General features: G+C 41.7%; 1 protein-coding gene across 3 annotated transcripts in view; it reads left to right on the top strand.

Annotated features, from left to right (window-relative positions):
• Window positions 1–25,271, top strand: part of POC1A (POC1 centriolar protein A) — a 44,694-nt gene that overhangs the window by 11,954 nt on the left and 7,469 nt on the right. For 2 of the 3 annotated variants that reach the window (XM_042019694.1, XM_042019703.1), the window contains exons 8-10: window positions 6,142–6,210; window positions 7,483–7,581; window positions 20,771–20,908. In XM_042019694.1, the coding sequence (XP_041875628.1) occupies window positions 6,142–6,210; window positions 7,483–7,581; window positions 20,771–20,908 (306 nt within the window). The remainder of the gene's footprint in view (window positions 1–6,141; window positions 6,211–7,482; window positions 7,582–20,770; window positions 20,909–25,271) is intronic. The other variant, XM_042019698.1, reaches the window with a different exon arrangement.

Raw genomic sequence — 25,271 nt, 5'->3', positions numbered from 1 at the left:
CAGTTCCTTCAGTTTGGAAACAAGTATTGAAGTGGCTGGTAGAGCTTTCTGGTTGTCTTTAAGGGATTGCACTGAGATAACTGTGGAACCAGTCCTGGTATAGCCCTGCCTGGCCTTCTCTGTCTGGCATGTGCTGTATTGTTGTGGGTTGGTTCTTTTACCAACTGATTGAACAGTTACCTTGCTTTTCTGCTCAAAGCATAAGGCAACCTGTGCTTCATTCACAGGAAGCAGCTGTCCGTGGCTACAGGCTCTGCTGTCGCCAGGGGTGGATCCACTGGGGTGGATTCCTGCACTGGCTGCTCCTCCGGCTTGTTTTGCTCGTAGATAAATCCAGGCTACTTAATATCAAGGGACTTTTTTGTCCCCTTTGTTATCACTGTGATTTGTGCCGGTATCCCCAAGTGGCTAAAAACAAAGTGGTGTGGACTTTTTTGGTCATTAAGTAGATTTGCCTTTTTAAGCGAGTGCTGCAGATTGGTCACCAGATGGACAGCCTGTTCTGAAGATGTTCTTGAGCTCTTAGTGTGGTTGAACGTTCTGGTTGACACTTTGTTCCTACTTTGACAGCTGGCTACTGTTACATTGTTCTGGGAAGGCTGCATGCAAGTGGACACTTGACGGAAAAAAAACCTTAAGGTCCTTTAGGCATACTTTGACGCAACTGCTGGAGTGCCAGGAATTTGTTAGCAGCTGATTAGCTGTAGTTTACATGGGGAGGTTGGCCAAGTTTACATTGCTGTCTTTAATTGAAATGTAGCTGGCCCCTTGTAGCAGAAGGATCATTAGAGACAGAAGTTTGCAGCTTGGAGCTGACATCTTGCAGCTGCAAAATATCATTCTGTATTGTGCTGCATATTTTGGTTCTGGAGTGCTTCAAGCTGTGAAGTGCTCTTATCTAATTCCATACAGATGAGACACTGGCTTGGTATGTAAATCCACCTCTAGTACTGAATCACTGTTGAAGAACAGAATGTTTTGAGGCCCCTAAGCCACCCCAAGAGAGTTGCTAGAGGAGAGCAGGTATGTACATGGTGCTTGTCTGCCCTTTGGAGTGGTTTAGAGCATTTCCAGACTGACTTCCTCAGTGGAATGAAGTTCTCAGTAAATATTTAGAAAACATCTCATGGTTGTGTTCATGAATAGGAAGACAGAAAATGCAAAGTTACAAGTCTTGAAGCAACCTTGACTTGAACTGTGAAGTAGCTACATTCTACCTACCTGGGCAACATGAATGCTCCCTGCTTTGCTCACTGACTAATGAGTCAGGTCTCCTGAGCAGGTGCATAGGAAACAAATGTGCTCCTTTATGGTCAGCTGCCAGCTCTGCCTAGGTGGGATTAAACATCTGTGCAGGCCTGGTCCTCTTTGAAGAGTGTGAGGACATCTCAGGGCTACACAGAAGTCAAAAAAGAAAGAAATGTGTGTTGCAAACAACAAGCAACTGACTTTAGGCTAGCATTTCTGAGTCTTGAAAGGAAATAGGAGTTCTCTGTCTTTGCCTTGTATTTTTATAGACTGAAGCTTTCAGGAGTTAAAGCTGATGATGATTCAGCTGTAAGATGCCCGTATAAACTTTCCTTATGTTAGTTGTAGCCCTTACTCCCTCGTGAAGGAGGGTGCAAGCATGACAGTCTTGCTCGGGAATTTTTCAAATCCCAGTGGACTGAGAATCCTTGTGACTTCTTGTCAGAGGTATTCCACCTGAAAACATCTCTGTTGTCATCTCTGTTCCCTGTGCTTTTCTCCTTGGTTCCCTTCCCTTTTCCCTTTCCTATGTGACTTGCCCTCTTCTCCCATGCATGAAGAGCTGAAAGCGCTGTCAACAGTTCCAATGACTGCTCTGTTTGTTATTAGTTCTTTCATGCCTGGAGCTGGTGATGATGCCAGGGCTGGGATCCCAGTGTACTCGTTGCTGCTGGATTTGCTTCTCAGGCCTTGTCTCCTCTCATGTCTCCTGTTTCTCTTTGCACTAGTTAGTCTGTTCCTGGAGAGTTTGGCTGAATGTACTGAGGCTCCCACTTCTACATCTCCTTTTGTGGCAGTGGAAGAGGAAGCTCTCCTTTAATTCAACTATTTGCATCTTCTAGATATGCCTTCTTCCATCTTTTAGCATTTCCCTTGCTCTCTTACCTGGCTTTTCTCTACTATGCATTAGTTTCTTGCAGGACTGAAACAAAAAAAAAATAAAAATCTACTGGCATCCTTGACCCCACTTGTCTCTGCAGCTTCCTTCTACGCTGCCTCTCCTTTCATAGTGCAGACAGTGTATCATTAAACTACTCTTCTCTGGTTTATTCCTGGACCTTCTCCAACCTGGCTCTTGTTTCTTCTCTTATGCTGAAGCCAAAATGTTAGCTCTGTTCCTAGCTGAAGCCTGAAAGTCTGGCCTCTCTTGACTTGCCTGTTGGTGTTGGCCCCGTTGTTGTTGAAGTGATGTGCCTTCTGTCCCCAGCAGCTCTGGGAGAAGGAAAGGGTGTTCAAGAAGGATTTCTCTGTGATTGTCCACTCATTATTTATGCATGGTACACATTCATCTGCTGTGTGCAGGTGTGATTCTGGGCTCCAGTCATATTTCTCCAGACTAAACTCTCGGCCTTTCTCTAAGTGTTTCTTTCAGAGAAATCTATTTTTAGCTCTACCGTTGAAAGCTTTGTGTTCAGGGATGCTATTCCTGTTGTCTTATGTCACCCCTGTGTCAGTTGTTACTGGTGCTATTAGCATCCTGCCAGTCACTTGGTGGTGTAATCTGTGTCCTGGCTTCAGATCCCGCCTCTCTTGGCACTTAACGCGTTCAAGTCATTCAGAATGGTTTGAACATCTATTTTGAAGGCCAAACATAATGTTTTGTTTAAGCTGATCAAGCTGTGAAATGCTAGGGCAGTAAAGGCCTCTTGGTCACAAACCTCCTTTGTAGGAAGTGGGAAAACAGGGAGAAGGTGTAATCTCTATCTCTGCACATAAATTATGTAGTATGCTGGGTCTCACCTTTCTCACCTACATACACAGCTAGAAATGAGCTGTCACCTGGTGTTTCAGCTGCCATGCCATGCATATCTGGCCTCGACTGAATCTTGTTCACTGGGAATGCTGCTGCAAACAGTGAGGTTTGATGCTGTTACCATTCCTTCTGTATGGGTTCCTTTTTCTTTATGGTTGCTTTGCTCCATCCAGTGTTTGAGCTATTTGTCCTTTTCAAGGCTCTCTGGGACTTGCTTCTACCTTGCCTGGTACTCTTGAAGATGAGCTGAATACTGATTAGTGACCATGTTCTTCTCACTCAACAATTTCAGCGGATCACTTGTTGCTTTCTTCTGCACTTTTCTTCAAAACTTCTGCAGCTCTCCCAGTGTCACCTAAGCTGCTGTTAAAATTTCAAACGCTACTGGACGTTCACAAAAACTTGGCAGTCCTCATGTTGACCCGCTGAGGATTAAATAGAAATGTTTCTTACCACTAACTTGGTGTATGTCATTGCCCAACCCCTTCTTCCTGCAGCTTGCTGTCTAGTCTAAGGCAAGAAGCTGCAGGAGTTTGGGGATTGGTGCTAGCAGCTTGTGTGGAACACCCTGGACAATAGGGGTGCAGACTGGAAATTCTGAACCTCCAGGAAATACTAACAGAAAGCTATTTGATCCTGGTACAGAAAGAGGAGCTGAGTGATCCCGTAGAAGGTTGCTGCATCCCACAAGTTCTAGTTATGTGGGAAATAAGCTTAAAATTCACTCTGCTACTTCTATAGATGAATATGTAACTGCTACTTTTTGATACTTTTAATGCAAGCAGTAAGTTAAAAGAGGGGGGAAAATGAAAATCTGAATTCTTCAGTCTCCAATCTCATGCCTGTTTTCCAGAACTTCATCTGAAATCTGTTGGATTTCTGCTGTGCTTACCTGGAACAAATGGAAGTTAGGCTGTGTCTAATAACTGGCAAGTGTAGCTTTTTATTTTTGTTTGGTGTGTTAATATTAAATTGCAGGGGTATTTGGCAAACTCTTATTTGTATGTTGCTATAGCAAACCTGTTGTTTCTTGGAAGAGTTCTGTAAGTGTATGTAGCAAGAGTACTTTTCACTTAATTTATGTCAACAAATCTGTAGAGGATGTTGCGTCCGTTGACTTGTTTGTTCCCTTTCTTTCAATTTATAAAGGCACTTTTGGTCTTTGATATAATTTTCTATTTCAGGAAGAATATGTTCTGTTGAACTTTTTTTCCCTTCAGAATGCCATGACTTTGGAGTCAGTTCATTGCCTGTTTTGATGTGATTTGTGTTGCACTAGATTTTGTCTAAATACACTGAAATATTTACACTGATAGAAATATTTTTAGGAAACACTGCTCCTTTCCAGTGTTCCCTACTTGTGCTTTTTCCTGAACACTTTGTCTTAATATTTTTTCTGCCCTCCTAACTCTGACTGGTTTATTATAGTCCAAGAGCAGCTTCTGTGTGCTCACCTCTGTTATCTTGGAGCAATATTCACCACTGCAATTTTCTGGCTGTGGAGTTGTTTCTGCCCTTTCTTACTGCTTAATTGTCTTTTGCTTTTGCATTTTTTTTTTAGAGCCTCCACTCCTGACATGTGATTAGAGAGCTGAACACCGGGGTAGGTGGGTGGGAATAAAGGCAGAGGCACACTTTGTCGCAGCTGATTGATGGCAGTGTCTTTGGTCTGAAATATCTACCCTAGTTATTGCTGTGTCAGGTGAACGAGCTTAGTCACACCGCTGACTGCGCGTGCAGTTTGGAATTGCTGCTGCTGGATCATTCCTGGCAAGTTCTCTCTAGTGAGGTGTTGCTATGAGAAGGCCTCAAAACATTTTGAAATCACTGCATGTGGAATGATAATATGGAAATACCTTAATGTGTTTGAAGGATGTTAAAACTCTTCACACTGGGAGTGAGCACAGGAAGGCTCTGGTTTTGCTGGCATAACCTTGTGCCAGCATGTTGGAAGCCCACAGGACTTTGAGGCACAGGTTGCAGTGAGAGCTGGATGCTTATCTCAGATGCAATCTTTGGGTATTTGTCTATCTTCAGGATTTATTATGTTGAGTTCACTTTTATGAAGGAGGCAAAGAAAGGATGTGAGGTTTCTATGTGATGTCCACTGGGAAGATGTGGACTCAGAATTGTGTCTCCTTCCAACTTGATACAGGGTGAGGAGAAGCTTCTTAATTGCCTTCTGAGATACATGATCTTACTTGAAAGAGGGTAACTGCTTCTGTCAGGAGGTGTATGGTCATGTGGTGGTTGTGGCTTTTCTGGTTGAGTTTTTGGTGTTTGATTTTGGTGTTTCCTCCCAACCCTCCCCAGCCTGTCAGCTCCATAGGCAGCTTCTGGAAGTTCTCATTCTGAGCTCTGTCCGTGTTGGTGAGCAGTCTGCAGAGGAATGTGTTCAGCAGCTGACACAAAACTCCACGATCTGGGTGCTCAGCTGTTTACTCTGAGCAGAACAGTTTGTCTGTTGTGCCTGGGCTCGAACACACGTAACAATTCCTCATCTCTAGTTCCAGCTTGGAGTGCCTGCCTCAGCCTTTCCATGTGCATCTTCCTGTGTGCTTGCAGGAAGGTTGAAAACACACTAAAGTAGATGTGTGGTGTGGAAGGTGTGCTGTAGCACTCAGAAACATTTAAAGTCTCTCAGAACTGACTGCTGTAAGCATGAGGCTTCTTCAAAATGCAAGTGCTGTGCAGAGGTGATCCTGGATGCATTAACTCTGGCATCTCTCTTATCAGACTACTAAGAGAAAAGCAGTTTAAGCCAGCCTACTATAAAAAAACCTCATAATTTCAACACTTTTAATAAGTGAACAGGAGTTTTAGAAATTTCTAATTCTATAGTGAAGAGGGAATGTTTGAGGGGAACAAGAAAAAGCCTGGTCCTGTAAAAATCGGTTTGTTCCTGTCTGTGCCATGGATATTGAAAAGTGGGTGTCTTAAACACTCGAAAGTGTGGGAAATGGTAAGTGCCACAAGCTTAGCATGTTAATTATGGCCCATTTACCTGACAGGTAAGAGCTTTTCAAATTTTGCCTTTAGATTGCTGATGTCAAATGATAAATACCTGTAATGAATGGAACTTTGTAAAACTTTGTTTCCTTTTATCTTCTTTTAAACCTATCTTTTAAATGTGTTTGCAGGGACCAGCCACCTGTGTAGTGTTTTCAAGAGATGGAGACTTCTTTGCTTCTGGAGGTTCTGATGAACAGGTATCTGATTGCTTTCTGAGTTATAATCCAGATTCACATTTCTTTAAAAGCTGCTGCTCTGTTGTCAATGGGAAAAGCAAAAGTGTACCCTGTATGTCTGGACCATGCTGAAGTGACTTGCTGTTGTGTTAACAACATCTCTGGAGGTCAAACCCAATTTTTTGGTGGTAATTTAAGACATGTAGCCTTCCAAGAAACTCACACTCAATTACCAAACTGCAAACAGGCCCGTTGCACAAGCCTGTGCTGCAAATATGTCCTGGTTTTAACACAGTGTGAGTTGCCCTGCTGAAGACACTGACAGACTTCAGCCCAAAGCAGTGGTCTGAGTAAGGATCCACTTTTCTGTCATCATTCCTCAATGAGCTGTGTTGCATTGCTCTTAATCCCCAGGTTGGACTAGGTGGCAATGCCCATCTTTAACAGCACCTTTGCTAGCTGTGAAGAGACAGATTTGTCTATTCACTAAGAACATCACTTTTTCCCCTGTTGCACAATGGAATGGCCTTGTTGGTTAACCATGCAACTGTGAAAGAAAATTGCTTTTATTTCATGCAAAGCAGTGATGAAAATTTGTAAATGAAAAATGAATGCTCTTTTTGATAACCAAATGAACTGTTTTGTTTCTTGGGTGTCTTTTAGACCTCTGAAATCGTTGATTGGATTGCTCTTTACTTTTTTAGACTTGTAGAGTCACTGCTAAGGGGTTTAATCCCTAGATTTCCTCTTTATATGTTGAAGTGATTTATGTGTTAGAGGCCTCTTTTCTGAAATCAGTACTGGGTTATGCAGAGCAGAGGCCTATAGGTGGGATTTAAGTTTGATGTCCAGCTGACAAACTAGCTTAAGATCTCTAATGCTGGTCTTAGTACTAACTCTCCTTTTCCTCTGAATGAGTCTCATGATAAATGAGTGACTGGTTGGTTGGAGCGTGGCTGATAAATGTCATAATGCTGAGCATGGTATTTTAAAATATTTGTGGTTTAATGGTGTATTCTTTGTGTTGCTTTGAAGTTCTCTTGGTCATTCTAGTTTAATGATGTTCTTGACCCAAAGGATGTTGAAAGAGGTCACTTATCCATTGAGAACTCAGTTGAGCTGGGTCTGTATTCAGTAGCATATTTACAGACAACATCCTTAATCTAAGCAATGGCAAAGCTCTTCTAGGGAAACTTTGTGTGGATCTGCTGACTTTTCTCTGAAGGGTTGAAAAAATTGACCCATAAGCAAACTTAGATAGAAAATTTTAATGGAGTTAACTTTCTTCTGCAGGTGATGGTGTGGAAGACTAACTTTGATGCAGCTGATTATGGTGATGCAGTGAAACCCCAGAAATATGGCAGCAGTGTGGATGTGACCCATGGCACTGGGGTAGGTCAGAGATCAGTAATTGTGGAGAGTTCCTTTTCAGTACACTTTGTGCAGCTTGAGAGTGTGTGACTCAGTGACTGAATCTTTCCCTGCTATTTATTTGAGCTGCAAGATACCTGTTTTTTAACTGACCTTGTATTATTTGTTTTTGTTTAACTGTACTTACTTCATAGGGTAATGATATATAATGATCTTAAAAGGAAGATAAACTTAGTGCATGTATAGATGTGGTTTTTTAGTAACAACCCCTGTTTAACAATGTGTGGTTCATAATGACATGAATGATAGTTCACAAAAAAAAGCAGATGTTGAAAAAAAAAGAGCAACATTTGAAGTTGGCTTTGCTAGCTGATATGAATCCTTCAGGCTGGTGTCAGTCCTGAAAATAGAATTCACAATACCTTTTCACTGACAGTCAGCAAAGACAAAAAAATATTGCTGTGTGTAGGTGTCACACATAACAAATAGGTGACATATTGTACTGGAGCTTCTTTCCTAAATACCTGGAGACATTAGTTCATATCTGTTCCCTGAATCATGTGTTGAGACCTCTGAGTTCTGACTGTACCTGAGGATAAATCCAGCAACTGAGTAATTCAGTGATGCACTGATCTAAGTGGAACTGATGTTTGCTGTTACAAAAGTGACCCTTTAAAGCTACTGCCCGTACAAGCTGTAATTTTTGTGATGATTCATTGAAACATCTTTGTTTTGTCTTGTCAGTCTCTGGATATTTTTGATACATTTGGGTGCACTTAACAGGATTCTGCTGTATGTTATTACCATAGCTGGTTTTTGGTTAGTCTTGTTCAGCATGAGCTGTAAGCTGAAAGGCTCCTTGTGAACTGTGGGGTCTGTGCATAAGTGGCATTACCCCAGCTGAAGGGTAAACTTTTAGCCAACATCTCGTGCTCTGAGGCAGTGTCTTTGACCATATCAGTTTAGATCTTTACTGGGGTACTGATGTTACGTTATCTCTCAAATACAGTGGTGTTTTTATTTCATATGGCTTCAGTCCATTGCTGGAGATACTGGAATAGCCGTAATGTTTTGGGATGGACAAGATTTGAGTCTGCAGCTCTAAGCCTGATGCCCTACTATGTGGAGTGCTGTGTAAAGAAAGCAAACAAAACCAGAGGTTGGTTAGTGCTGGGTTAGTGGGAGAGCATGGGAGGAAGCAGTCACATAAGGAAGGAGGAGGTGAAAGTGTTTATTGATTCTTGGCTGGTTTTGGCTAAATCTGACTTCTTCCTTTTCCTCCCCTCCTGTGTTCTAACTCTAAAGTTATGCAGGCTATGAAACTATCAGTCCAATGACCTCTTTGTTTATTAGCCTGTTGAACTGGTCTAGCTTTGAACTCTATCTGTTTTAATTTAAAATATGGCACAGTGTAATACTGGGCTGAAATGCAGCAGAGGCAAATCCTTTCTGGGAGAAAAATACCTCTTTTGGTTTGTAACATGCCAATGAATGGCTTAAATAATAAATAATGTAGACAAGGTGTCAGCTAATGGGAGGTGATGGTAAATTCACCCTCTCCTGTGCTGCTGTTATTGCCAGAGCATATTATCCACTAGTAATTTAAGGAAAGGAATAAAATGCCTGAGCTCTTCTAAAACTTAGTTCTTCATTATAAAACCTCTTAAGATGTCCATTGAAGGGAGCTGCTGAACAAATCCATAGAGCAATGACTAACCACCCTGAACATCTATCCCTCCAACAAAAATTATTCCCCTGTGGAAGAGGGTTTACCTGGCCAAACATCCAAGGGATGCTGCTGGGACCAGCTGTTTGTGTGCTACTGACAGGCAAATGTGTGTCATGTGCTGGTGGCTGACAAGGGTTTGCTCTTCTGATGCTCTGAGCCTGTAGGAAACAGGGCACTTTGTATTCTGAGGTGTAATGTGTTGGTTTGGACCAGGTGCTGTGTATTTGCAGAGGGAGAAGTGAATCCATGCTCAATCATGCAGCAGAAACATACTTTGGTTTGGGGTCCTAAATTACTTCAAAGGAGTTTTTTTGAACTGCCACCCAAATGCAAGCTTTGGCTTGGGCATGCAGCATGGGAGCTGCAAAATATAGCTAGTACTATATCCTTGGATTAAATTAAATTAAGTTAAAATTGCTAAAGTTAGGAGGAGAGGAATAGATAATGTCTTCTGAGAGCTTGTTTTGAATACCCTAGGTTAAGATTAAATTTAGAATTGATCTGAAATGTTCTTTGCTGTTAAAAAGAAACTGATATCTCTGAAAATGGCTTCGTTTGCTATTTTAAGTATAACCTGAGCATGAAAATCTTGGCTCCATAGTAACTTGTACACTCATGTCAGTCTCCTCTTGCCTTTCAACTGAATGTCATGTCTTGTATCTTTTAGAAATACATCATACTGGGCTCTTTAAGAGTACCATTGCTCCTACAACTCACTGCAAGACTTAAATTTCACTGTATTTTAATTTCTTTCTTTTTTAGAGCCAAATGCTTGCTTTTTTAATAGTGAATTGCTTATTTTGGTGGGTTTTGGGTAGTTGAGATAGTTATTTTTCCTGTCAAATTCAGACTTGAAGCTCCCACCTGCAGATCTTGATTTCATGCCAAGGTCACCTTTTCCTTCAATGAAAAGTGAACCTACTCCTTCTTTCTCTACTGCTGTGTTAGTGTGCCAGGATTCTGCCTATTGAATAATCCTGAGATTTTGCAGACATTTCAGGATTTAATTACATTTAAAATAGACATAGAGGTTATTATTTGGTTTTGGTACCCCTAAAATACATGAACGCTATTCTTGACACATCTTGAACCTGTTTTCACCCTTAGGTCCATGAGAATATTTTTCCAAGGAGAGCTTATAATGCTGTGTAGCTGTATAATTTTTTTGTTAAGCATTGTGAAAGCACAGATATTAATGAAAACAGTGGCTGTGTAAAACCACTCAGTGCAGTATCTGGTTTCTCATGGAGAGAAGCTGACTAACATGCAAGAAAGAATAACTGAATACAGACATCAAAACTAGTTTGTCATCAAGTTGAATAGGAAGAAAAAACAATCCTAAATAAGCTGTGGCATAAGAGTCATGAAAAATTGTCAAGGTTGGTGAGCTTGAAAACAAACTCGCTCCAAACCAATTTTCACTTCCATAGGCAGAGGGAGACTGGAGGCTTTAGAAGATGCTGGTTTCTCAGGCAGTTGGGTCAAGTTCGGTATGAATCAGGGTATTGGACGTGTTTGTAACAATAGACATGAACTTCAAAGTTGCTCTGCCCACCTGCTTGTGTTTTCTGTAAATATAGGAGGCTTGGGTGATGCAGCTTGCTTTGAAAGTAGAACTGATCTGTGCAAGGACTAATGCAAATGAAAGAGAAGGACACCATGGGCAGGAGTTGCAGTCATGACTATGGTGTAAAAGCGTAGATGTAAAAGCGTGATAAGCCACTAAAGCTGTCAGAAGTGAATTCTAAGTGTGTTAGCATAGATGTGAGACTGTAAATGTTAGATCAGAAGTAGTACCTCTGCAATAAATGCTTGCTCTTAAATTATAGGCTAACAATTGTTACTTTAAAGTGTTGCATAATCACCTTGAAACCCAAAGTTCAGGGCAAGCACTCCTGGTGTGTGCGGTGGGAAGCTGATGAGAAGAAATGAAGTCTTGCAGTCCTGTGCCTTGATCCTGTGAGTGTGCTTGCTTTGATCTAGAATCTAAAGGGTAAATTCATATTCTATGCTGCAGTATTAAGTGGTGAGGACCTAAAGGAAAATCAGAATGAGAGGTATGGATTTTTCATGTGATTTCAAAAATACAGGCTCTTACGCTTGTCTGGGGTCAGTAACGGTAAGCATTTGGGTCTGTCTGGGTGAAGAGTTGTGCAGGATCAGATCAGAGGATGTGTTCACTGTTCTGATAAGTTGTGAAAACGTTCCTCATATGATCTATTTTTTCCAGAGAGGGCAGATAATGTGTTTTATTTTGGGGGTTTGGTGGTGGATTATTTTTTTTTTACAAGTACAAGGAAAGCTTTGCATGTGTGGTTACAGCTGACATGAGTGTGCATCAACACTTGTTTTATTATGGGACAGATTTGCTGCTGTTGTTGGCTAATTCTGGGAAGGCTGTGCTTGGTCAAATGTCACAGCAATGCTGAATGGTTGATGTCACGTGGATGGTTAGAAAGTGCTTGGGTGTTTATCTAAACACTGAAAATTGTGAATAAAAGCATTGTAGTATAAGCTAAGTGGGTAAACAGTTTTTCTGTGAAATATTATGGAAAATAGGAAATATGCATTGGTATAGAGATTTTTTGCTCAGGTTTAAACATAAACCTTCTGCAGGCATGTTGTAACTCTGTGTGAAATATTACTTTGCAAAGGAGGAGGCTGATGAGGAGACTTTAGCCTCAGCCTCTGCACATGGCTTTCAAATGAAAAATACCTTAAAACTTGCTTGTGCTGAGGTACCTCAGAAGCAAAGCTGTCTTCAACTGGAGGCGCGAGGGCTTCAGCCCAAAAGGCAGTGAAATGCACAGGCTGTGTGTGTGGTCTGCTTATCTCAAACTAGGAGTATCCTGGCGAGAGGCAAGAGCTACAGCAGAACACAAGCTTACAGGTGATGGAGAAATGTTTCTCCTGTCACTGCAGCTGTAAATTCTGCAACCACAGACCTTGAATATATGAATATATGAAAAGTTAAATTTTCAGCTCCTGGTAGGATTCTGAGACCTGCTCACATAAGTGGATGTGCAGACAGACTCAAAAAGAGGTAATCCCTTAGTGGGGCAATTTGGGAGACGTGGGCAGAAGTGAGAACTGTCCTCTGACATTCTCTTGCCAAGAAGTCTTTCAGCTCTTGTGAAATTCAGGAGCACAAACGTCTTACATAGCCTTAGCTCCTATGAAGTTAAATGGCACTCACTTGTGGAGATACCAGATTTGTAGGCATAGCTCACCTTCACAAAGAGAGGCTTGGTAAGAGCAGAACTTCAGCAGAAAGGACTTTGAAACAAGTAGCCTGTGACTCTTCAAATGTGTCTTTCGGCTAAGATGGACATTTAGGCTCTTTTGACACTGCTGGGTTTAGAGCTTTCTCCAGGCCTTGGGCTGTGCTTATTTCTTCAATGGTAAATTTTCCAAAATAGTCCTGTGGGATAGGATTGGAGGCAAATTCCAGAAAACGTGATCTGATCATAAAGTTTTCTGAGGCCCATAACTGAATGTCCAGAGCTGACTCCACCTCTCTCCTTTGCTGGTTGGGTTTGTGTGGTGACCTCGGGTGCCTCCTGTGCTCAGCCCATGGTCTCGTGCTGACTGCAGCAGTTCATCCTGTCAGCCTGTCCTTGTGTAAACAAATTCCTTCTGAATTACTCATAGGCCAGATGTGCCTCTTTTTTTGACCTTTTGGCTTCCAAATTGGTAACTATCTAATTTTGGCACTTGTTAATGCTTACAAATCCTGTTATACCTTTTTTTTTTTACTTGTTGTGAAATTCCTTCCTGGGAATCAGTTTCATTGCATAGAGCTGCAGCTCTTTGCGATGGGATGTGAACGTGGGTTTTTGTTTGCACCTTCTCCACCCCCTTCTGTTTATTTAATTTTAAGCATTGTAAGGGAGGCATCCTGTATTCAAGAGCAGGGATCCAGCCTTCAGCCTACAGCGAGGATGTAGTCTGCAAAGTGATTATTTTTCCTGATCTACTGTCACCTTACTTTTTGGAGGATTCCCACTCTAGGAAGCTTTAGTCTGGTGCACAATTGCCTTCCTCCTGGAATAGGTAGGTAGATTATTTACTTAAAAGAGCAACAGTGTGATGAGTACTCCAGATGTTTCCACTGTTCTCTATCCTACTTGACTGTCTAAGCAGAAACTTCGTAGGGATGAGCTGGAGTCTTGCTCTGATTGATCATGGGAACTCTACTGTACATCCTTCCCAAGCAGGGTGGTTGCAGGTGGTTACCCATAGCTGCCTCTCCTTTTATTGAAAGAAGCCCACTTACCCAAGCCTGTTTTGAGGTGTGGTCTTGTGATTGTTTTGTGAGGGGACAGATGTTCAACAGGAACAGAGAAAAAGAGATTGAGAGCAGCCCTGAAGAGAAAGACTTGAGGATGCTGGTTGACAAGAAGCTTGACATGACCTAGCAGTGGGTCACTTGCAGCCCAGAAGGCCAAACGTGTCTTGGGCTGCATCCAAAGCCCCATGGGCAGCAGGTTGAGGGAGTTAATTCTGCCCCTCTGCTCTGCTCAGGTGAGACCCCACCTGCAGTGCTGCCTTCAGCTCTGGGGCCCCAGCATGACAAAAATGTGTACCTGTTGGGGTGGGTCCAGAAGAGGCTATGAGGATGATCAGAGGGCTGGAGTACCTCTGCTGTGGAGACAGACTGAGAGAGTTGGGATTGTTTAGCCTGGAGAAGACTTCAGGGAGACCTTAGAGCCCCTTCTGGTACCTACTACAAGAAGAGCTGGAGAGGGTGTTTGGACAAGGGCATGGAGAGACAGGACAAGTGTCTTGGCGAAGGACGTGAGAGAGAGGAAGAGGCAGCCCCCTCAGCTTGGCTTTCCAAGGGGCTCTGAATGACTGCAGCAACCTGCAAGAGCTTTGCCTGGTAGTGGATGGGAGCAGCTGTGCTGCTACAACTGTTTTCCCTTGTGTTGTGGTTTGACAGGATTTCTTGCAGAAATAAGAGGATCAGCTTTTAATTTCTGTCATCTTACAGTGAATAGATTTGTTCTTAGACTCTGGAACAATAAGGCAAGTCCTGACAAGTCATTATTGGTCAGAATAAAAATTGCCTTTTAAGTTCAGCATCTCAGGCTAATTAATGTAAATTCTCCCACTTAGGTTGCTGCTGTATGTGGCTTGTTTTAATGCTTGACTCATAATTCAAAGAAATGAGATGGAGGCAAGATTTTAAAGTTTTTTTTCAAGTTGCAGTTCTGTGCCAGCTTGAAGATGGATGAAATTAGCTTAAGCTTTAAAAGTTTCTAAGATCTCAAACTTTTCTGCTAAAATTCAAACTTCAAGAGTAATAACAAGTGCGTGTCTGTGTCTGCATTTACATATACATGGCATGCATTTTTATACATGTATATAAGTAACAAAGTAGGCATGCACAAGATTTGTATGTTACACGGGGTATATTTACTCAATTCAGTGGAAAAAGGCAATTTATTCTGATGAAGGGAATAAGCTGGAAGCTGTTGTTCCCACTTCAGGAGATCACTGTTTGTCTTGCCTTGGAGGCTGATGCTTTTGGTGTAAAAGAACCTGTAGCTGGACAACCCAAGGTTGAGAATAAACACTTTTTTCCGATGTTTGGCTGCCTTTTCTTGGGAGTTTTTCTCCAAAAAACAGGACCAGAAAGAAGTAGTTCAATTCTTGGTGACATTTCTTACCAATGGTTTTCATACTTACGTTTTTGTTCCTATCATGGCTTGTTTCCACATAAGAGCATTCCTTTGAAATTTTTATTGTTCTTATTCTCCAGGAGCAATGTTAGACAGTTGAGCATCACCTGTGCAACAAAGCTTAATTATTCCATACTGAATTCTGGAAGACCTCTTCCTGTTTCCTAAAGAAACTCTAGGGCTGATGGGAGGGGAAAATTGGTTAAGGGAGATAAAAGGCCTAAGCCAAGCAGGAAACACAAATCTAAAATGTTGAAGGCCACCCTGAGCTTTTCCTTCTCAAGAAATGTAGACTTGCTTTATTTTTTTTTAAGAATTGGTAGTCATTAAGTTTCTTCTGTCACTGGGCTTTCAATGTCTGGCATTACTATTCTCATTTCGCTCTTCACATGAATACCATTTGTGTTTTTGGAAATGCAATATGTGCCAAACTCCCATTTGTCTTCAGTGTTGCCTTGAAACTGAGGGTACTACTGTCTGTCCTGGTTTAAAAGTGACACTTACAGACTATAGGGGTAAGTAGACTGGACCAACAGACAGTGAACCACAGAGCAAGGTCACTGAAACATGGGAGTGGAACAGCTTTTTCCCTTCTGGTGAGGACCATCTCTTGTCTGGAGATTGCCAGACAGGGTCCACTTGCAGAGATAGGATACTGGTGTTTCTGCAAGCAAATCCGAATTTCAGTCCTAGTCCTTCCTTTTCTGTATGGACAGGCTGTTTTGTACATATTTGAGTACCTTAGCTGGCCACTAACTCTTCCCTGTTCCTGTCCTCCCGGGCATTTTGGTCAGCAGAGCTGGATGCTCTGATGCTGTATCACTTAAAATACACAAGCCTGCTTCATCCGCCTCCTTCTGCCAGTGCTTCACTTAGGCTTTGGCACAAGAGTGCCTTGGGATTTAAATGGGTTTGAGATGTCCCTAGTAACTCTTATTTCTTCCTGAGTTTATCAGAAGGTTAATATTTATTAGCCTGTGGTGAAACATGGCTGTTACAGTAGAGCTGCCAAATTTTACTGGCTTTTATTAACACCAATAGGGAGGAGGGTTCTGCGTAAATAATTGCATCAAACCCAACATACCTTTTGTCTGAAGCAAAAATAAAAGGTTAAGTAATGTTCTTTTCACTTCCCTTCCCCTTTCTTTCTCTCCCTCCCAAATTCCCTTCATTATTACAGTTTGAATTCTGACATAAGAGTTGAGCACGGATAAATGGTCATATACATTCTTTCACAAAGCTAATTTAACTTGTATTCTAAATTGAGTTGTTACCCTATGCTGGTCTGGACAGTAGATGTAGAGTAATACAAGTTTTGAAGAATGTGATTGCTCCAGAAATTTCAGTACTGCCTTGAAGAGGGGATGCTTTTCCAGACCAGAGAAATGTGCTCGTGCTCAGTCAATGATATTTTGTGTGCAGCAGGGAGAACTGAGGTTACGTCTCAGCTTTTCATGAGCCCTCCCATCTAGCATGGTGTACTCCATCTGACCTTCCTGTGGAGCTTACCTTGAAGCTGACATGCTTCCACTGGATGTCACTGTTGCTCTTCTGGAGCACATTTAAAGTATCTCTACCTGTGGTGAAAATGACTCCTCAGAACAGACTTTTAAAGATATTTCTCTCTTCTTTGGATTAGTAGAATTAGGGTCCAGATGAACTGTGTACGCCACCTTTGGGGGTTTTTAGGGGAATTTTTTCAGCTAAGATAGTGAATTTGATTGCTCTAGGGAATTTTAGTATATTGAAGATCTGTGTTGAACTGAACACATTGGATGTATGTGTTGCTTAAGGGGTGTGCTGTCTTTCTAGATACTTGAAAATTAATTCTTGGCAGCATCATACTGTCTTAAAAAAAACCTCACCAAATCACAAAACTCTCAAAAGAGTAAATACACTGTGTTAATTAACTGAAAGGGACTTAAAGGTGGAGCTGAACCTACCCCCTTCACACCATTCAGTTCTTCCCATCCAGTAGAGAGAGGTGAGGAGAAGGGAAAAGAAATATTTCCTTTGGACTGAATTATAAGAATCCTACATTTTATTAGTAGGTGTAAAACTGAGGTAGGTGGTTTGTATCAATATGTCTCCTGAGGATCACCATTTAAGAAGTAAAACGGCATTTTTTAGTCGTCTCTTGCAGTTTGCAATGGCTGCACATGTGTTGTGTAGTTCATACCTGCCCCCCACCCCCTGATCAGCACTGTAATTATGGCCAGGATGCTGTTTAGCCAGAACAATTTTCATAAGAGGCTCAGTAAGAGACCTCTGGAATGAAGGCTGATTAATTTTCCCCTTCCCCCAAGTAGTTGCCTTGTGCTGTCTTTAAGTGGTTGCTATAAATAAATCACTTCTGTTTTCCTTTTGTCACTGAGAGCTGTATTGTATTCTGAAACTGCTCATCTCTTCTTCCTTTAATGTTCAGCTGCTCCTTGCTCTACTCCCAGTGCTTAATACGCAGATGTTGTAATAAGATATTTAATGGCAAAGACATTTGTTTGCTTGTGCCAAATAAATCGCGCACTTGAACTCTGAAATGAATTAAACCTCTGCAGCAGTGCCATTGTTTCTGGTGCCTGTCCCCAGGATTCAGCTGGCACTTTACCCACAGGTGAGTCAGATGAGAGCACAGGTGTCTCTGCCTGTAATTATGATGGTCATTGGTACTGAAACTGACACAATTATGTATTTTTGCGATGTTTTTCTAAATCTGTTAGAATTTAAATCCCTGGTGGCTGGCTCACCACATGATATAGATTGTCATAGGAGAAGGGTGTCTGTAGTTTGGTCTCTAAGGGTTTTCTTGTTCATTCTTGGGAACAGCAGCTGATTTAGTCTGCTTTTACAGCATTTGATAATGTTTCAGCGTGGAGGCAATTTGGTTCTTCCTCAGCTGGGTACACACTTCCTAGAACCGAATAGTCAAAGACCTTGGTCAGTTGGAAGCCTCCTTTTTGGAAGTCACTGCTGTGACCCACTGTCACAGTGTTTATTTCCTGGCTGGCTGTGTCCCTGGTTTAGACAGAGGCACTAACTCAGACCCTCATTGCTGGAGGCTGTAGCTATGTGTTATCTTGATGATGGTGAGCAGTAAGGAGCCTTTCAAGCAGCTGTGGTGTTTGAAATGGGACAGTATGCCATGTTGTCATGCTTCTGTTTTTGAATGTAGATATATTTCTATTCTTGGGGCTGTTGCCTTCAGGATCCCCCATGGCCTTACTGGAGGTGGATTACTTGGCTTTTTGTGGGGGTGGTATGTAGCCTGTGAGGTGAGCAGCAGAATGTGGCATCTGACAGCTCTGGCTTCAGCTTGACGTGATGAGGGACCATCTGACCCCTAAAGCATCAGTGTGGGACCATCTCTGCAGTATTGCCCTTGCCAGACTCCTAAACTTTGTGAACTGTAGCAAAGAGAATATAGACTCTGAGTTCAAACCCCCGAAGCTTTTTATGAAAAGCTGTCTGACATATGCTGTAAAGATAGATGGAGAAAATCTGTTGGTACAGTCATTTTTCTGCTCTGTGAGTCAGCTTGTTCTAATGGGTTTTGAAGAGGATAGCTCATCATTATTTGGGGTTTTTAAGTGCAGGTTGTATGCAGTGTTAGCTCACTCAAATTTCTGCTGTGCCATGATTGACTGGCCTGAAGTTACATTATCAACATAAGCTAGTCAGCCTTAAAATAGAAAGAAAATGTTTTTTCATGCTAGTTACCCATTGAAAAGCAGTGGTTTGTGGTTTTTGTTTGTTTTCACTTTTAAATTTAAGCAGCAAATAGCAGGTTTTTAAAACTGGATTGATCTCATCTCTGCAAGAACATATTTTAGTTGATAAAGTCACTGCATCGGTGAGCAATGTGTGGCTCTTGGGCTCCCTGCAGCACAGGAGTAGCTGGAGCGTGGCTCCCATGCTGAGGCAGATCTGTGTGACCTGAAGTGTGGGCTCTGTTGGCTGAGGGCTTGTAGATAATACAAATTATTCAAGCAGGTGGGAGGAAGGAAATTAGCAGAGGCTGGTGTGGCTGGTACCACCTGATACCCAGCTGCATCCCTGGCCTGTGGTGGAGCACAGTGATCCCTGTGGAGCAGTGGCTCTATGTGTCATTTAAACCTTTCCCTTCTTTCCTGCTCCTTATGCAAAACTGGCCATGTGAAGCTTGGCTGGAGGAGGATGGTTTGATTGGCAGGGTCTGAAAGGATGGTCAGCTCCTACTAGCAATTAGTGGCCAGCAGCAAGGCATTCTCCTGTCAAAGCTGCTACTGCTGCAGCCTCTTTGTTCCTTTTCTTTTCCTCACCCCTTCCAGTCTCCACCTTCCCTAGGTACTCATATTTCTGCTCCTTGTACTACTTACTGCATATTTTGCCTGTGTGTTGAGCTGGATCTCAGCCTTGGGAGCCTTTCTGTGGCCTCAGTCAGTGGCTCCCCGCAGCACAAGGGGTTTTGTGTATATTTTTAAAATATATATATATAATTTTTTGTACGCGTGTATGTATCTTCGTGATGTACTGAACAGTTTGGTGGTTAAAGTTATGTGAGCTGGTCTAAGGCCTTGTTGCAGTTTAGTTGCACATCTGCACACATCTGGCCTCAAATACAGAGAGGAACAGGTAGATCATTTCTGTGCTGGTGAGAAATGCATTCCTGCTGTTGCACAGGAGAGAAGAGACAGAGGCAAATCTTCATTTCTACTAGAAAAAGTACATGTGGAAGAACTTTTAGAGACTGTTTTTCAATCTGTCAGAATTCCTTGCCGCTTTGTTGGTTTGTAAACTTTATGTGAGTAATAAGTGCATGGGATGGAGCTGCGCCAGGCATTGGGCCACAGAGAAGTACGTTTTGAGAGCTGTGATCTTGGCTTGCGATTCAAATCTTGTCCATTAGTGTAAATTGAGAAACTGAAGCCTGCAGTTGCTTAACCAGTTGGCTACCTCCTTTAGTTAAACTTCTCTGAACTGCTTCTACTGGCAATAATGCAGATAAACAATGCAAATAGTGTTTGTTCTACAAGAAAGATACCGTTTTGAAAGAAAAGGAAACAAGAATAAGTTCTTTAGTAGAGATCTATTTGTGTTTTTCAAACTTAATTTATTCTGAATGCAATATTCAAGCTTGCATAACTAAAACAGTTGAAACTTCAAAGTAAACTTGTTCTTAATCTCATTGGGGAGGAAAACCAGTTCAAGATATAAACAAAATTAAAATTACTAAATCAAAACAGTTCCAGTGCATATTGGAACTTCTTGCTTCTGCTGAACTTAACTATGGTACAATGTCTTTGCCTTCTTTCAACTACCAAACATGGAGAGAGGCTTTAACTTTACTGTTGGAGTGAAATAATGAGACTCCTCTGGGGTAGCTTACTTAATTCCTGTCATTGGGATGTAGTGCTTCCTTAAGCAGCTCCAGTAAGTCTTCATTTACCTGTAGTCTGTGCCTATGTGCCACAAGAGCACACCAAAGTTCTTTGCACATAGAAAACTTGAGCCTTGCAGGATCGCTTCAAGATTTTTATCTAAGGTTTGCCTTTCCTGGTGGTAGTTTAAAAACAAACAAAAGCACACACAACCTCCCCCCCCCGCAGAAAACAGCAAAACCACTCTCCACCTGGAGCAGGCAAACAAGTCAGCAGCTTTTCCTTTACCAGCTGTGGCAAGAACAATTCCTTTTCTCCTTTGCCTGTTTTTAATAGCATAGACTGTCCCAGCATAAACTGTCCTTTACCCTCCATGGAACAGAAATCCCTGTGCAGTTGTTTGCATTGCAACAGCAGATTATGTCTGTTTATTTTTTTAACAGTCAGAAATGGATTGTGGCATTCATCATAAGAAAACAAAAACTCAGGATTCTGGTAGGACCCATGAGCAGCAAGAGGAGGAGACCAGTCTTGCAAATACCCTGGAGCATATTATGGGACAGCTGGATGTTCTGACTCAGGTATGGTTTGCTTTTTAATTGGTAATGACAAGGGTACCTGTGACTGGAAGAATTGGGACTGTTTTGCAATAGTTTCATAGAATAATAATATGGCTAGTTCAAAACCTCTGCTTTTAGTAGTATTTTGATAAGTCTTTCATTATCTGCTTCTCAGCTTACCTCTATCAGTTCCTTCACACTGACTTCCAGCTGAGGCCCTGCCTTTCCCCAGTTCCTTTATGCTGCAGTGTAGTAGATGCTGCTGGAGCCAGCTCTGATAGACTGTGCTGTTAGCCAGGGTTTATCTAAGGTGATGCCTAAAGGAGTGGTTGGCAGAAGAACTCTGTTTTGGTGAATAATCTGACTCTCTTTTCTTCCCTGTTATACCACAGCCTATAGGTAAACTCTGTTCAGGTCCTGCTCCTTTCCCCCACCCAGCTTTCACCTACACAGTCCAATTTCTGCAGAATTCTTCTCCCATCAACAAGTCTGGGCCCTCCTGTGCCTCTGGAAAAGCTGGAACATGCTTTTTACCCACAGCTACAAACAACTAATCCCTTGCTAAAACATTAACAAACAGTTCTTTCTTGGAGTCACTAAGCAATGCTTGAACAGAACCAGCCATGAATGGTGATCATCACAGAATATGTTTACTTAATAAGATTTTGGGAATAGAAGTGTTTTTTGATTAACTAAATAACTGCTCCTTGCTCATTGTGGAGAAATACTGTTTCTGGTCAGTTGGACCTGAATTTCATTGTGTTTTTTTGAGGCATGTGAGAATCAGGGAGAAAGCATGGGGTGATAAACATTGGAGGTCTCCTGTAGCTGAGACCATGGTGGTAGGATGGAAAAAATCTGTTGGGAGGGCTTTTCTGTGAGCTTTAAATATTGTTTCTGAGTAAGAACAAGTAGGTCTTAAACACTTGGTATTGAACATACTGATTAGTAGTCTGAGTTAGCTCTCTGCTCTTGAGAGAGTTAACTTGTCAAAGTACTTGTCAAGGAGTGCAAGATGATGGGTTGGAGCGCCCATCAGGAGATTGAAGGCTGATTTAGGGATTAAAAAACATGCCACAACTACAGGCAGTCTAAAATAGTGTAGGATGAAACCCAAAAGGTATTTAAGTTCACTTGGCAGAAATGCAAAAAAGCACTTTTGCTGTGATCTTTAAAACACTGAACACTGGAGGAGGGGAGGGAAATCTTGTGTGACACTGGGCCCTCATACTTGTGAGTAAAACGCAACCCAGTGTATACACAAAATATTTTAATATTGTTTTTACATCTCCCTAGTAAGCTTGGAATGTGATTGTTATCTTTCATCACGTAAATCACATCCACATTTCTGATGATGGATGTGTAATGGCTCCTTTTCAACTTCATAGGTGTTTAGAGGAGGCAAATATTGCAGTAAACAGTATGTGTGGGATTTAACCTAAATATAAGCAATGCAAGTATCTCTGTTGAAGATATTGTGTAACTGTAGAAAATTCTAAATGTTGGTTTAAACCTAACAGAAAGAGAAATTGAGATCAGTGGGGGAGGAATAAATTAGTAAGTTATAGGATAAAATTGGAAATAGTCTTGAAATAGTAAAAAACTAAAAAGCTGCCTTGAGTAACTGTGTTCTTCAACCTTTTACCTTTTTTGTAGCTTTTTTACCATCTTTGAAGTACTTAATTTCCCATTGATTCTACTCTGTGTATGTTGTATCTTGTATTAAAACCATTTTAATGCACTTGTACAGGTTCCTGACATGCTGTTTTCATGCCAAGGTTTTGATATTTAGCGGCGACACAAACCGACACCAAACAAGCATTAGCAAATGAGCCTGGAAGAATTCCTCATTCCTGGACTAAGGCAGAAGGCACCTCAAAGAGGAGGGATGTGGGCAGCTGGCAAGGCAGATGTGGAAGGCATCAGCTTGCATGTCTGAACTTTGGCTTTTCCAGTGCTGATGGCTGGTAGGAGAAGGCAGTGCAGCTCTGCAATGCAGCTCCAGCTGTTACCCCTCCTTCGTGCAATTAGGTGTGCTCTGGTAGGAGCTGTGGTGTGCGCAGATCCAAGTGAAATGGGAGCAGTGCCTGGTGCTGTGGGGTTGGTTGTCTTTCCAAGGCATTTCTTCCAAAGCACAAATGGGTGCTGCTCACTGCAGACAGTAGGTTCTAACCAATGTGTGTGTGTCAGCTTCGGGCCTGTTGACTTCTTGTTGAAAGAGGAGGACAGCACTGCTTCTTCAAAACAACAGGAAGCTTTCATAAATAACACATAACAGGTGTCACTATTTTTGCTTCTTGGAGAAGGGCTGAAGATGCACCTAGTGTTCTGTTAAAATCCTGAGTGTTGCTTGTTTAAAGAGAACTGTAAGGGCATAAGCAGGACCATCCAGTTGAAGGGAAAGGACATGTGTTATTTCCAGAAACCTTGTATTGATGTAACCGTCCATGGGCTTTTCAGGAATTTAATCTGTTAGCTCCATGGGATCTTGGATTTATTTCTCATGTGGTATCTTGAGTTCCTGTGTTCATTGTTCTTGTTGTAGATGCAATACTGTTACCATCATGTAAAGTAGCAGTGGGGAAGGTTAAAGTTGTGATAAACTACTTTGGGAAATTATGCTGATATAAGCCTAATTTATTTTCCTAATATTTTTTCTGTAGCTGTCATTTCAAGGTTTAAACCTGGTATCATGTAGAAGTGGGAAGGAGAGAAAATACTTCCAATTTCTGCTGAAAGAGGTGATAGTAAGACATCAGCTGTGGGCTGTCATCTCTTGCCAGCACACAGCTTTGTTCTGAGCTCCACACTGGAAGCTGCATCACCAATTATTAGTACCTTCCCTCTGCTGGCAGTAGATTTCCACATGGAATAAGGTGTCATGTGCTTGGATTCAGTGAGATTGTTTTTGTTCAATTCAGAGGTCTCTTCCAGCTGGTCACCAATCCCTGAGGCTGTGGAGGTGGTGTGCCCCACACAGGAGGATACACTGGAGCAGATTTGCTCCTTGAGCTGGGCACTTCTGTTCTCATCAGAGAGATGGATCAGAAGAATCCAGTGGCTGTTGTATATCACATTTAGCAGTAACCACTAGAGTGAATAGAAGCTTTGCTAAGCTTCATTCTTATGTTGTTGATATGATTTAATTCTTTAAGGTTTTGGCAACTTTCTTTCAACTGGTCTTCGATTCAATGAAACCTTTTTCTCCTCCTCCTCCCCAAAGCTTTGTCAGGATAGCTTTTGTTTTACTTGGAAGCAGGTGGTCTAATGTGACCTGACAGGGTCTTCATATTTTTTCCTAAAAGTGGTTTGTGTTTGGCCTTACATGGCTCTTTTTCAGAAGAGTAGCATATGCTTAATAATTCTGCTGCCTTGAAGAGTGAAGTTGAGACCTGGACATAAGCCAGTTGTTCCCAGTAGTTTTGGATTACTTAGAAACCCTGGTTCCCCTCTGTAGGAAAGCAGGCAATTCCCATCTGGCAAAGGAATGAGGAAGATGAGAGTAATAAATGTGTGATACTGATGCTTTGCTCCTCCCTTTCCTGCAGCTTATTATCTTGTCAGTGTCTCAGTGTTTAAAAATCCTCTACTGGCATTTTAGAGATGTGAAAAGGAGGAAAATGCAAACTGTTTATAATTTTTTTTTTTTATTGAAGACTGCATCTCAGTATCTCAGTGCCTATATGAAGAGTTGGGATAATTATTAAATTTAAGGGGAAAACAAGGTGACTTTCTCTCTTGGATAAACCTGGCACAGAAAGGTGTGTTTTGGCTGAAACAAAAATGTAGCAGATATCAAAGATTTGCTTGGTTCAGGTGCGTTTTCTGCATTTACAGTTGAACTGCCCTTCTGAAAAGATCATCTGTGAGTAACTGTCTTGGCTGCAGTGGAAAACTTGTATTTGCAGTGATCATCTTCAACCAGTTTAATGTACTCTTGTCCTCACTCCAAACTCCTCCAGCTGTTGTGTTCACTCTGTTCATCTGTGGGCAGCAGGCACTGAGGCAAAAGCTTCTGGTTTTATGTGGGAAGGAAGATGTCTTCTCCAAATGAGGAGTTCAGAATCAGGTTAGTGTAAAAATTCATAAATAGCTGCAATAATCCACCCACAGGAAATGGCTTTATATGCTTCCCCAAACTAATCTTGCATTGAAGCTGGGAGAAAACAACACAGTGAAATGGAGAAGACTTGATAAGTCTGTAAAATAATCCAAAGCCTGAATTGAAGGACAATCTAGCTCATGTGAGATTAAAGGATTATTTCACTCCAGAAAAAAGTGCCGGCAGAGGGAGGGAGAAGAATTTTTCTAAATTATTTTTTTTTAGCATAAAAAAAGACTTGGACACAAGTGAACTGCTTTTTAATTAAAGCTGAAAATGTTA

The sequence above is a fragment of the Corvus kubaryi genome, unplaced genomic scaffold (genome assembly GCF_017639235.1).
Source record: "Corvus kubaryi isolate FWS band 111438036 unplaced genomic scaffold, C.kubaryi_AGA036_p1.0 124, whole genome shotgun sequence".
NCBI classification, from domain to species: domain Eukaryota; kingdom Metazoa; phylum Chordata; class Aves; order Passeriformes; family Corvidae; genus Corvus; species Corvus kubaryi.
Note: the sequence above shows the minus strand (reverse complement) of the source record. Positions and strands in the feature narration are given on the sequence as shown.